This window comes from Rhipicephalus microplus, chromosome X (genome assembly GCF_043290135.1).
Source record: "Rhipicephalus microplus isolate Deutch F79 chromosome X, USDA_Rmic, whole genome shotgun sequence".
Classification (NCBI taxonomy): Eukaryota; Metazoa; Arthropoda; class Arachnida; order Ixodida; family Ixodidae; genus Rhipicephalus; species Rhipicephalus microplus.
The window spans coordinates 453811169-453822629 of NC_134710.1; the positions used below are offsets into that span (position 1 = coordinate 453811169).

An 11461-nucleotide genomic window follows, 5' to 3' on the forward strand; every position below is an offset into this window, starting at 1 on the left:
ACTGATTAATTGATACAGGGACTCATTGTTGTCTCAAATATCAAGCCGAAACTTGCCTACTACTGAAAAACAGTTTTCTTTCATTTTAAAGTATAAACAAACTACCGAACAGCTTGACTAAGGGTAAGGGCCGGTGCCGTTAGCAACGCTTAAGTTACACATTAAGTCGCCTAAAATTTTCAAGTATCGGCAAATCATTAATGGCATAGTGTTTTACCGTTTCAAAGTGCGCATGCCCCCTAGACAAAGATCGCACTTGCTTTGGTTAACTTAGCCAATGCTTAGAAGTGCTCGCCAACATCACCTCAACGCCAAGCATGCGACAGGACGTGGCCATAGGCTAGTCAGACAGTGACGTGGCGATACCACTGCAGCGCTGATAGAAGTGTGGTTGATATATAACGGGGCGTTGCCCGAAATCTGCGTGATGCGTGCGCTCCAGCGGAGGCAGGCTTTGCTCGTCATCGTTGCGGCAGCCTCTAACTTGGTTGTGTTTTTGTACAGTTCTTACTCCTATTTTATACATCAAGTTATTGATTGATATTTGGAGGTTTGACATGCCAATATACACCAAGTTATGTAGTGAACGCTAATTTAAGGCAGCATTTTCATTTCTCCTGCGTTTTTTATGTTCCTGAGAACTGGTGGACCTCGTAGTGAAAGAATCCACTTCAGCTTGTAATACTAGGGAGAAACTGCGGGAAAATTTCGTGCACAATTAGGGAACTCGAGGATGCACCCTTCTCGTGTGCTTTTTTCAGGCAGTTTGTCTTTAGCATGGATAAATTGTACCGCACCTAATGCTTTCATGTCAGCATTATTCTCGGTCCTATAATACGAAACATGTAAGGATTTCAACGAGTGAACGTTAGGCCTGTGAGGGTCTTGCTGATGTGGATAAGGTATGCTGAAGTATCATCCTTCATATATGGCTACTAACACACTCACTATTCGTGCTTCGCTGCGATTTCACAACCTGCTTTATGACGCCGACATTAGACTAATGCTTCACACTTACAGCCGACGTCTAACCAAAATTCGTAAATAGCTGCACCAGAAGTTTTACTAAATATTACTAGCAACTCCTAGCTTATATTAAATGTCGCTTTTTCCGCATTTTACTGACCTGTTTGAGTCGGTCTTCAATGTCATGTATGTCTGCGAAGATTTTCCTCAAAGCTTTGTATCCCAAATGGTTTACGACGCTGCCAGTATTGACCGTCTTGGGCTCGCTGATACGCATCATGATTAAAACAGTTTCTGAGGTTGTATAAAAAAACCCAGTCTCCAATAAACGGTCAGTACCTGTAAGGACCTTTCCACCCTAGAACTGCAAGTTTAACGTCGCAGCAAGCGTTTTAATTATTGTATCTCAACATATGTGCTGTCCTAAGGCACCGGATGTTGAGGTCACACAACCCTTGCATTGCCTTCCACACATGGCATCTGACTCTGCTGTTTCAGTAGAATCAAAACGAATGAACATAAAGGCAAAACAATTGAGCCGAGAATGCCTACACTGAGCGGTCCAGCTGTTATGAAGCACCGCTAAGCTTGTTGAAACAACACATCCGGCGGAAAGCATAAATGAATTTGAATTGCTTAGCCAAACATTGCAGCCATGCGCGCCACGTAGAGAGGACAAGTAGAGTGCCAAGCTGCTGTTTTTCCAAGTGGCTTTGGTTCAAACAGATGCAGGTTGTCACTCTTGTCGGTGGGAGGGTGGGTGTCCGTCGTTGGACGTCAGTTTCTGTCATCCGACGTCGAATTTCGCCAATAGTGCACATAAATGAAGAGAGCTGTTTTGACCAGATTCACTTGTTGCCGTTAACACTGTGTGTGTTAGTTGTAGGTAAATAAATAGCCTAATAATAGAAAAGTTTTGCCGCGAATGTTCGAAAAGATTGCTTTCTTCCGGTAGAGGACAACTGTCATCTACTGAACTAAGTGCATTAGCGTATGTTCGAGCATGCGCGCATAGAAGTTTACCTTATAGTTGCATGCCTCTAACATCTACGATATCGCTAACATGTTTTTCGGCAAAACGTGCCAGAGTGATCTTTTGATCCTGCTCGACACATAACAAACGAATTAACTACGTTTTGTTATGTTGTCGTGAGCACTGCTATGCAGAAATCTGAATATGTAAACAAGGTGATGAAAAGACAGGCCAAAGAATTGAAGTATAAAGTAAGATTACCATTCTCTGTTTCTGCAGTGGTACCGCACCGTTTTCACATTACAACGTATAGGCGACGCCGAAAATTGGCAACATACTCACGGGGTAAATGAAGGAAAGTGGAGCGAAACATCTGTCCGTCCATTCAATCTTGCTTTCCTCCGTTCCTGCGTCCGTCTGTGTGACCGTCCATGCGTTCATCCGCCCATCCGTGCGTGCGTCTGTTCGTGCGTCCGCACGTCCATCCATGCTTCCGTCCCTGCGTTCATCCATGCGTCCACCCCTGCGTCCGTCCATGCGTCCATCCGTCCGTGCAGCCATCCGTGCATCCGTTCATGCATCTGTCTGTGTGTCCGTTCGTCCATCTAGTCAACACTCCAAATACCACCATCTCCCATCTTTTCATCTTATATTCCGTATATAGAAACACCACAATCCAGCGGACATTCCAAGGACTAAACGAGAGATGGCACACGCACACTTTATTACGGCTTGCACTTCTTATTCACTTCCCACCTTTAACTGCCTCGAGTTCATGGTATATACTAGTTCACCGTATTCATGGCACAGCGGCCCAACGCTCGCTAAACCTTTCTAAAACCAAGGAGGTTACGCCCAGCGAGTATAACCTAGCAACCCTTTCTTGCCGATAGTGCTCAATGTACATGCCAATGGCTGCTGATTGGGAATGAGAGACAGGAGAATTCGGCTGTTAGTTAACGTGCACGCTGCAAATTTTTATTGTTCAACAACGCACAGGAGAAACATCCCACTGGCACCACCTTGCAGGTTAATGCGTAAGACTAGTTACGCACTACGACTGTGACGAGGGATGAACGAGTGCCGCTTTAAGGAGCTTCGCCCATAAAAAATTATGGGACCCCTAAGCTTCCAGTTGAACGCGATAGCGTTCAATTACCTATAGCAAAGAGAAACATACTTACATAAAGAGCGGACACTCCCGTCGGGCCCTGCGGCCCAGCTACTGCGCTGCTTTCAGCGCCACGAGTGGTTGGTCAGACCCAACAATCTCTACAGAATAAATAAAATAACAAAATTTTCTTCTTTCCGACAATGGGATTTTAAACCACAACCTCATGCTCCAAGAGCGAGTGTCTTTTCCACAAGGCTATACACACCCACGCTTTCGCGGCGGGAATACATGTACAGCACATCTTAACCACATGAATGTGCCTTTTTGGGCGAAAACAAATGCAGAAAGACAACACTTTCTAATCAAGCTTTCCTGTTTTCTGTTGAATGGCATTAAACAACGTCCTTAGCGGGATGATGTAGAGCAGATAAGGGAAAATTGCTTGAATTAGCAAAATATCTTATTTGCAATAAATTGATGCAGACTTGAGTATTCATTGTAATCCTCCTAAGGCTAATACATCCTAATAGAGAAATAAAAGCGAGGATGGGGACACCACACAGCGGTGGGTAAGACCCTTCTTTGCTGGGCCACAAAAAGGCTCCAGTAGCCACTCTTTATATATACTATATTTATGTATGCCTATAGTGCATAGGTCAAATGCTTGGGGCATATTATTTATTATGATATTACTGGAACAGTTTAAATTGTGAATTATTGCTGTGTAATCAATAAAGTTAAAAGTGGCTAGTGTCAGTGAGGCCTTCGCGTATGGCTGCAATCTGTGTGAACCAAGATTTTTAAGCCACGAGCAATTATACACGTGAAATTCCTTGAGCTGGCTATATACCCATTACGTGGTCAGAATGCGCGTAATAGTGTATGTGCCTCTTGATGATGCTTTGCTAGAAAGCAACACACTCACGCCGAACCAGACACCGGAATTTCTGCGAGTTTAGCTGATTACTGCTCTTGCAATAAAATAAATCTGCACGTGCGAGGGCCGGCCGCAAACCGGTAAAATGGCATCACCACCCGTCTCTCGTTTAGCGGTTGGTGTCAAGATATTGCAGTGAGCCTGCGCGTCATCGCATGCCTGCAGCGGTGATATTGTATTTGCTTTCAGCGGACTAGCTGTATAAATGTAACGTTCTGCAGTACGGTTGAGTTCAATCTATCAAGGCCGGTTCACGCGGGTGGCTAGTCTGAACTGACGGCATCGTGCCGTAGACCAGCGGCCACCGCCGTCCATGGGAGAGCTGTTCTAATAGGTGACCGATAAAATAGGCAATCGCAGGGAACTGTGGGATACGACGGCTTCCGGTTCGACACACCACGTGGGGTATCAGCAGCACGCATGCACTTTTGCACCGCTTTGTTGAAGAAAGCACCTCTCCGTGCAATGTCAATGCTTTAAAAGTTGTTTTTTTTGTTTCTGCTAGCCGTGAATGCGATAATGACCAGCTACGAAAGCCATGAAGAGTAAGAAAACTTTTTATTGAACCAAAATGCTCTGCAAGGCTATTATGCCGCTCGGGGGTACTCTCAGTTTTTCTAGCAAATCAGTCGATACAAAAGACAGTTTTCATTGTATGATACGTTACTGCACATACAAAATGGCGACTTCAAAGATCTCAGGGGATGGTGATGATTCTTGCAGTATGTTAAGATTTCATTTATAGATCGCTGCGTCGGCCGAAATTGTCGGTACATCGGCATGAAGCGCACCATTTATCGACCGTGTTTAGATGTCTTTTTATAGTTCTTAGCGCGCAATAAGATGCATTTCTTTGTCGAAGCCAGATGCTTACTTCCACTTTGATCTTGGTCAAGCTGAGCGGCACGGCGGCAAATAAACACTACAGTAAGGCATAGACGGTGCCAAAACGTCAAAATCCGGCCCTTTTTAAAGCACTTCTTCCTTTGTGTGCTGCCCTGACGCACAGTTTGACCAAGATAAACGCAAACGGACTCGTCCAGTGCTTTGTGTACTTACTTTTGAATGAATTTTTCGCATTTTCTTTGTCATATATATGGGTGCAATGCCGGCCCTCACCTGATATGTCTGGCAGATTTTGCACGCGTTCGTTCCCATAATATTTTTGCTAGGCGCGCCTGCGCAACAATTTATTTCTGGATATGATATTCGCACCGATTCATGCGTGAGCTTTTTATTAGTGCGGAATACACAAGTACTTGTGATAAAATGGTCTTTGCACACTCTTGATCCAACCTTCGGTACCAAAAGGCAACTTGTCGCTGCGGCTGCGGTCAACCACACATGATGTATACTTATCTAGACAATGAACCATTGCCTGCGACAGCTCACGCAACCATCAAGTTGGAATTCGCAGCTGCTGCTCAAAAAAAATCACATGTGAAAGAGAGACTATCGTCTTTAAAAAAGCAGAGCAAACGCACGTTCATGGCGTTTGTTAAAGTTGCAATATAAATAAATCTTAAAAGCGGTGTTGTTGTTCGTGTTCTGTTTTATTAATTTTCGGGCAACGAGAATTGAACTGTTTTCGCACTTTTGTGTGTGCCTCCCTGCTAAGTTCGTGCTGCACGTAAGATGTGATCTTGGAGCGCAAGGTTTCCGCGTGTAATATTGTCTGGAGTTCAACGTTTTATGCAATAACTACGCAAGAAATTTGCTTTGTTCGCATTGTACCCATGTGTCTTCCTTCCTGAAAACACACATAAACGTTCCGCTCCAAGCACACATATTCCGTACAGCGTCAAACGAACAGGAAGGCACACTCTTAGTTGCAATAACAGTTCAATTCACGCTGTCTGAAAATAATGAATCAAAAATCAACAACACCCCACCGTGATGGTAGAGTGCCTAAGGTACTCGGCTGCTGACCCACAGGTCGCGGTATCGAAACCCGGCTGCAGCCGATGTATTTTCGATGGAGGCGAAAATACTGTAGGCCCATGTGCTCAGAATTGGGTACACGCTAAAGAACTCATGGTGGTCAAAATTTCTGGAGTCCTCCATGACGGCGTCTCCTCTAATCATAAGGCTGTTTGGGGACGCTGAATTCCACATTTAAATCAATCGATAAGACATGAAACACACCACGGCATTTCAGAATTCTTTATTGTGCAATTTTTACAAATACCATGAACGTGTGCCGTGGTTTGTTCTACTTGTCATACATGTCATTTCTTTTGAGCAGCAGCTGCGAATTCAAACTCGAAAGGTGCGTAAGCTGTCGCACGCAATGGTTCATTCTCAAAATAAGTATAAAATGATGAATGCCATTGTCACACGCAATAAAGCCACGAGCGAAACGTAGCGAAAGTCGTTTTAACATTATGCCAAGTGCATTCATTCGACTCACTGTCAGACAAACTGGAAACAGAAATTTACGCGTGAAACCAACGCGTGCCTCAACTATCTTTAGGTACAGCGAACATACCATTCTCAACACTTAATGGCGCTGACCTGGGTCAAAGCGAGCCGAGGACACGCGTCGAAGCGTTCGAGTTAAAGGTGCTGACTTCTGTGCAATGCAAACGTACTAATTGACTGAAAACAGGTTGAGATGCAGGTTGACACGGGAGCTGCAATCTCGACAATGAGCGAAAGTCAGTTCCCGAAATTGTTTCTCCACAAGCACTGCGGAAAGACTAAGGTAAGATTAACAACCTACATTGAAAGTTCTGTTCCAGTATAACTGCTGTGCTCTAGGTAATATAGGAAGAAAAGGATCACACTTTGTCGTTGATCATTGCGCAAAACGCAAAGGGGAGTGTCATGCCAAATTGGTGAGCCGGCATTAGTTGTCTCAAGTTGTCTAAACTGGCAACAGGTATTGATGGAAAGTACAGTGACAACTGAAAACTTTTTGAAGCGAAAGTACAGCTGACCAAAAAAGTTTACGGACCACGCGAGCGCGTAGCAAAAAGCCTCTTAGCGACACTTTCGCTATGTCAGCGGCAATTCATAGGATCGCAGTGCCCAAGACGCACCTTTCGCTTAATCTATAGGCACCGTGCAGTCGAGATTTAGAAATCTGACTGCAGCGCCAGAACACGTAGACTAGCGCATGTAACGAGCAACATTGAGATGGGGCCGGTCAAAAGGGAGCGGGATTTGGCGTCTCACGCTCTCCATGAGTGGGTGGATTATGGCCGGGAGACAGGGGGAACGCGCGCACGCGTCTATTTTCTGCGTGCCCCTATTGGCCTGTGCCAGCGGCTTTGAGACGGGGCACAAGTGAGCAACGCAGCTTCCTCTTGTCAGTGGACGGTGCATATGGCTTGTATGTTTTCTGACTGGGTACAAATGCGTCTAAGATTCCACTTTTTGACGTTACGCACTTTTTGGCATTTACGTCTACGTGCTTCTGCCTCGGGAACCGTTTGCCGGCGCGACTGTCATCAGTCACAACCTTTAGCAGACAGGCATATATAGCCAACGGAAAGCCGTTCGAGGTGTGCCGTGATAGCGCTGATACTGCTATGAAAATTGCAATGTGACGGTCATACTGCAGATGGGCGCTTCGCGTGAAAACTGCCAACTGGGAATGCGCTACGCAGTGGTAGAAAATCAGAACTCCATGAAGTGAATAAGAAGAGTCGTTTCCTCCTTATCACTGTGGTCGATGGTAGATGCCGCACCGCTATATGACGCGGACAGGCAGTTAAGCACGTGCTCGCGTGTTCCGAAAACTTCTTTGCTCGATTGTACAGAGCCGTCCACTTCTTCCCTGTACACTGCGTCGTGCGTTTGGCGAAGGACACCGCCGTGGTGGTCTAGTAGCTAAGGTACTCGACTGCTGACCCGCAGGTCGCGGAATCGAATCCTGGCTGCGGCGGCTGCATTTCTGATGGAGGCGGAAATGTTGTAGGTCCGTGTGCTCAGATTTGGGCGCACGGTAAAAAACCCCAGGTGGTCGAAATTTCCGGAGCCCTCCACTACGGCGTCTCTCATAATCATATGGTGGTTTTGGGACGTTAAACCCCACATATCAATCAATCAATCAGCGTTCGGCGAAGGATAGCGTATACAGTAACTCTAGTTCGGCGCTCCGCGGAGTGCCTCTGTCGGGTGCTTAGGAAACTGACGCGCAAGCGCAATGACAGCCGTAGGCGGGGCCTTCACCGCGTCGTCTGCTAGGGAGCGGCCGCTCAACCGAATGGCGCCTCCTTTGCGGTGAAGCAAGCATCACTGCTTTTATGTGCACACGCAAAATCAGAAGCCAGCTTGGTTCTTGAGAAACGAAGCGCCCATGTTTCTATTGTATTAGCAAATATATTGTCGCGAAAGGCAGAGTTAAGCAGAATGCTTTTTCTTTTTCCAATGGTGTTACATTCTTTTTCGACTGCTCTTGAAGAAAGACCCCCAAAGAAGAATTCTAGCTTTCGGGGGGGAAGCTACATCCGGTCGTTTCCTTTGCACCCCGTGCACAATCGACTGACTGCGGGCACACAGCGGAGGTGCTTCGCGGGACGACGAGAGGTCGAAAATTGAGACCAAGTGCGCGCGTCGCCTCTGCTTGCCGGAAAGTAGAGTGTACAGAAAGTGAACTGGTTTTGTCGCGAAGCAGGCATCAAGCGACCATGTAAACTCGTGTCGGGATTGGTTATCTTCGGCTTGCTTGATTGGTCCCAAGAAGCCGATTTCCAATTGGTGGAAAACGGTGCTTTTCCCTGAGGTCTACGTTCTCGTGAACACCCCAAAACTCCATTTAGGCTGCGACTCGAGCCCATTTTGGGGAGAGCGGACTCGGGACCCACATCGCATCGCACCACCAGAGACCAGTCAGGCAGGCCGACGGGGTATGCCATCATTTGCTATGTTTTGTATTCATTGTCCAGTGCATTTTGTAAATTGAAGTTGCGTTAGCTAAATAAACCCCCAATGAGTGCTCCCCGAAATCATTGTGTTGACTTCTCATCGATTGCCTCCGCGGAGTTTCACTCACACTTATTCGTCTCCCTGGTCTTCCGATGCGCCTAACTCTGAACAACCCCGACGTTTCGCTACAAAGTGGTGGAGTTGCTCGGTAACGATAGTCCCGCTCTGAAATTATGCCCCGAGTCAAGAACAAATATCAGGAACCTACCTCTGACTGCTCTACTATGACGGAACCCCCTACTTTCTTTTCTGCTATGTCTACCCCCCAAGCTAAACCTTTCGCTGGACCACCAGTCTTTAGAGGCGCGGCGGAGGAATCTATTTCCGAGTGGCTACTTTGCCACGAACATGTAGCGTCGTTTAACAATTGAGACGAAGCCACGAAAGTGAAATTTCTATATCTGGCTTTAGACGGAGATGCTGAAAAGTGGCACACTACTCAAATTCTAACCGGTGCCCCTAATACATGGGAAGAATGGGCGACGCTACTGGAAACGTCCTTTTCGAGTCGCCACTCAGTCGAGATTGCCCATTTGCGGCTACAAAACCGCACGCAATTGCCGTCCGAAACCCCCGAGCAGTACTACTATGACGTCGTACAGCTGTGTGGAAGAGTGAACCCGTCCATGACGGAAGATGATCGGTTGCGGCACCTTATGCACGGTTTGCGTCCGGATGTTCTGGAGAAGATGATAATCACAAACCTGGAGAGCTGCGCTGCATTCCTCCAAATTTTGCAACGCATAAATCAGGCAGCTTTGGTGAGCCGTGCGTCGGGGCCACAACTGATTGGCATCCAGTATTCTACCGGATCGCAGTCGTGGATGCAAAACATCGCGCATCCCGTAGGGTTCGCACCCGGCGCAGCGACAGGGCACCCTCCTCCTACGTGTGTCGCCACTTGCGCCGCGGCCTAATTGCGTTGCCCGCGGGAGGCTGCCGACCGCGAGAGAGACCTGAAAGCGATTGCCGACTTGATCGCCTTGCTGTCTGACCGGCTAAAAAGCATCGAAGACGAGGTGCGTCGCCCCCCAATGCCTTGGCCTCAGAGAACTTCCCGTGCCAATGACGGGTGTTCCCGATGCCAGATTTGCCGCCGCATAGGTCACATAGCACATCTCGGAACCGCTGCTGGCAGTGGTTCCGAGATGGCAGGAACAATCAGGCGGAGCTCCTAGGCAATCCTAATGGGCAGCCTAATCTTTCGGGAAACGAGAACGGCCGGGCCTAGGGGGCCAGCCCGGCCGCCCCATCTGCACATTGTCGCAAGGTCAGCTTCTCGCAGTCCCTACACGAGCCAGCGGTACAGAAACAAAACTTGTAATTGACACCGGCTCGTCCGTGAATGTCATCTCAGAAGAATTAGCTAACAAAATATGCGCTTCATCCAAATCGAAAAAAGCCATAATCATCCGAGGAATTGGCGGAGGCTTGCTCACCCCCAATGGTGAAGCTGAAATAAAACTTGAATTTGGCACCACCAAAGTTCACGAGACGTTTTTAGTGGTCAAGAATCGCCCGTACAAGCTACTCGGTGGTCTTCTTTTTTGTCGAGCAGCCCGGATTCTCATTGATTTCTCCAAGAAAAAGTGGCAACTAAACGGTGAAAGTTTCCGGCTACGTATAGACTCACGTGCCCCCGAACATAATGATGTACTCACAGTGCGGTGCCACGAGCAACTTCGCATTGAACCTCGCACAGGAGTCGCTATTGAAGTAAAGGTCGCAAGGAACGGAATTCACCTCGTCGAACCGAACAGCACGCTGAGAAACGGACTTCAGGTTGCGCACACAATAACGAGGATTGTGCATGGGAGAGGACTCATTCGCATAGCTAATCCTACCATGTCGCCAGTAAACCTGCTCAGCGGAACAAAGCTTGGATGGGCTTCATCTATTCATGACGCACAACTGGCAATCATGGCCCCCGAGAACGATCGAGTGCCTCAAGAGTTTGACATAGAGACTGGGGTTCACCTACAGCCATCTGAACGGGATGAGCTGCTGTCGCTCATTGAGAAGTACCACCATCTATTTAAGAGCAGTGACAACCCCATCCGGCAGACTCTTGTCGCTGAACATGTGATCGACACAGGCGATTCGCGACCAATTCATCAGCACCCATATTGTCATTACCTTTTGAAAGGCAACAGATTGAGCAACAAGTAGAAGGAATGCTGCGCGATGGGATAATTAGAGAGTCTCACAGACCTTGGTCATCACCTGTCGTCCTCGTGAAGACGCCAAATGGGACCTGGCGTTTCTGCGTCGATTTCCACAGAGTCAATGAGGTCACTAAAAAAGATGTGCACCCACTGCCACGAATTGATAACCTTCTCGACGTGCTACAGGGGTCAAAATACTTCACTACACTTGATCTAACATCAGGCTACTGGCAAGTGGGGATCAAGGAGGAAGATAAGCAAAAGACTACATTTGCCTGTGGACCCGGCATGTACAAATTCAATGTTGTTCCTTTCGGCCTGTGCAACGCCCCTGCCACATTCTAGAGAATGATTAACAAAGTCCTCAGTGGTCT

The 11461-nt window shown here is 47.4% G+C and overlaps 1 protein-coding gene across 2 annotated transcripts in view; it reads right to left on the reverse strand.

Moving 5' to 3' along the window:
• LOC119160859 (alanine aminotransferase 2) overlaps positions 1 to 1337 on the reverse strand; it is a 174645-nt gene extending 173308 nt beyond the window's left edge. For both annotated transcript variants that reach the window (XM_037413128.2, XM_037413127.2), the window contains exon 1: positions 1127 to 1337. In XM_037413128.2, coding sequence (XP_037269025.1) covers positions 1127 to 1246 — 120 coding nt within the window. In that variant the 5' untranslated portion in view covers positions 1247 to 1337. The remainder of the gene's footprint in view (positions 1 to 1126) is intronic.
• Positions 1338 to 11461: the final 10124 nt, after the last annotated feature.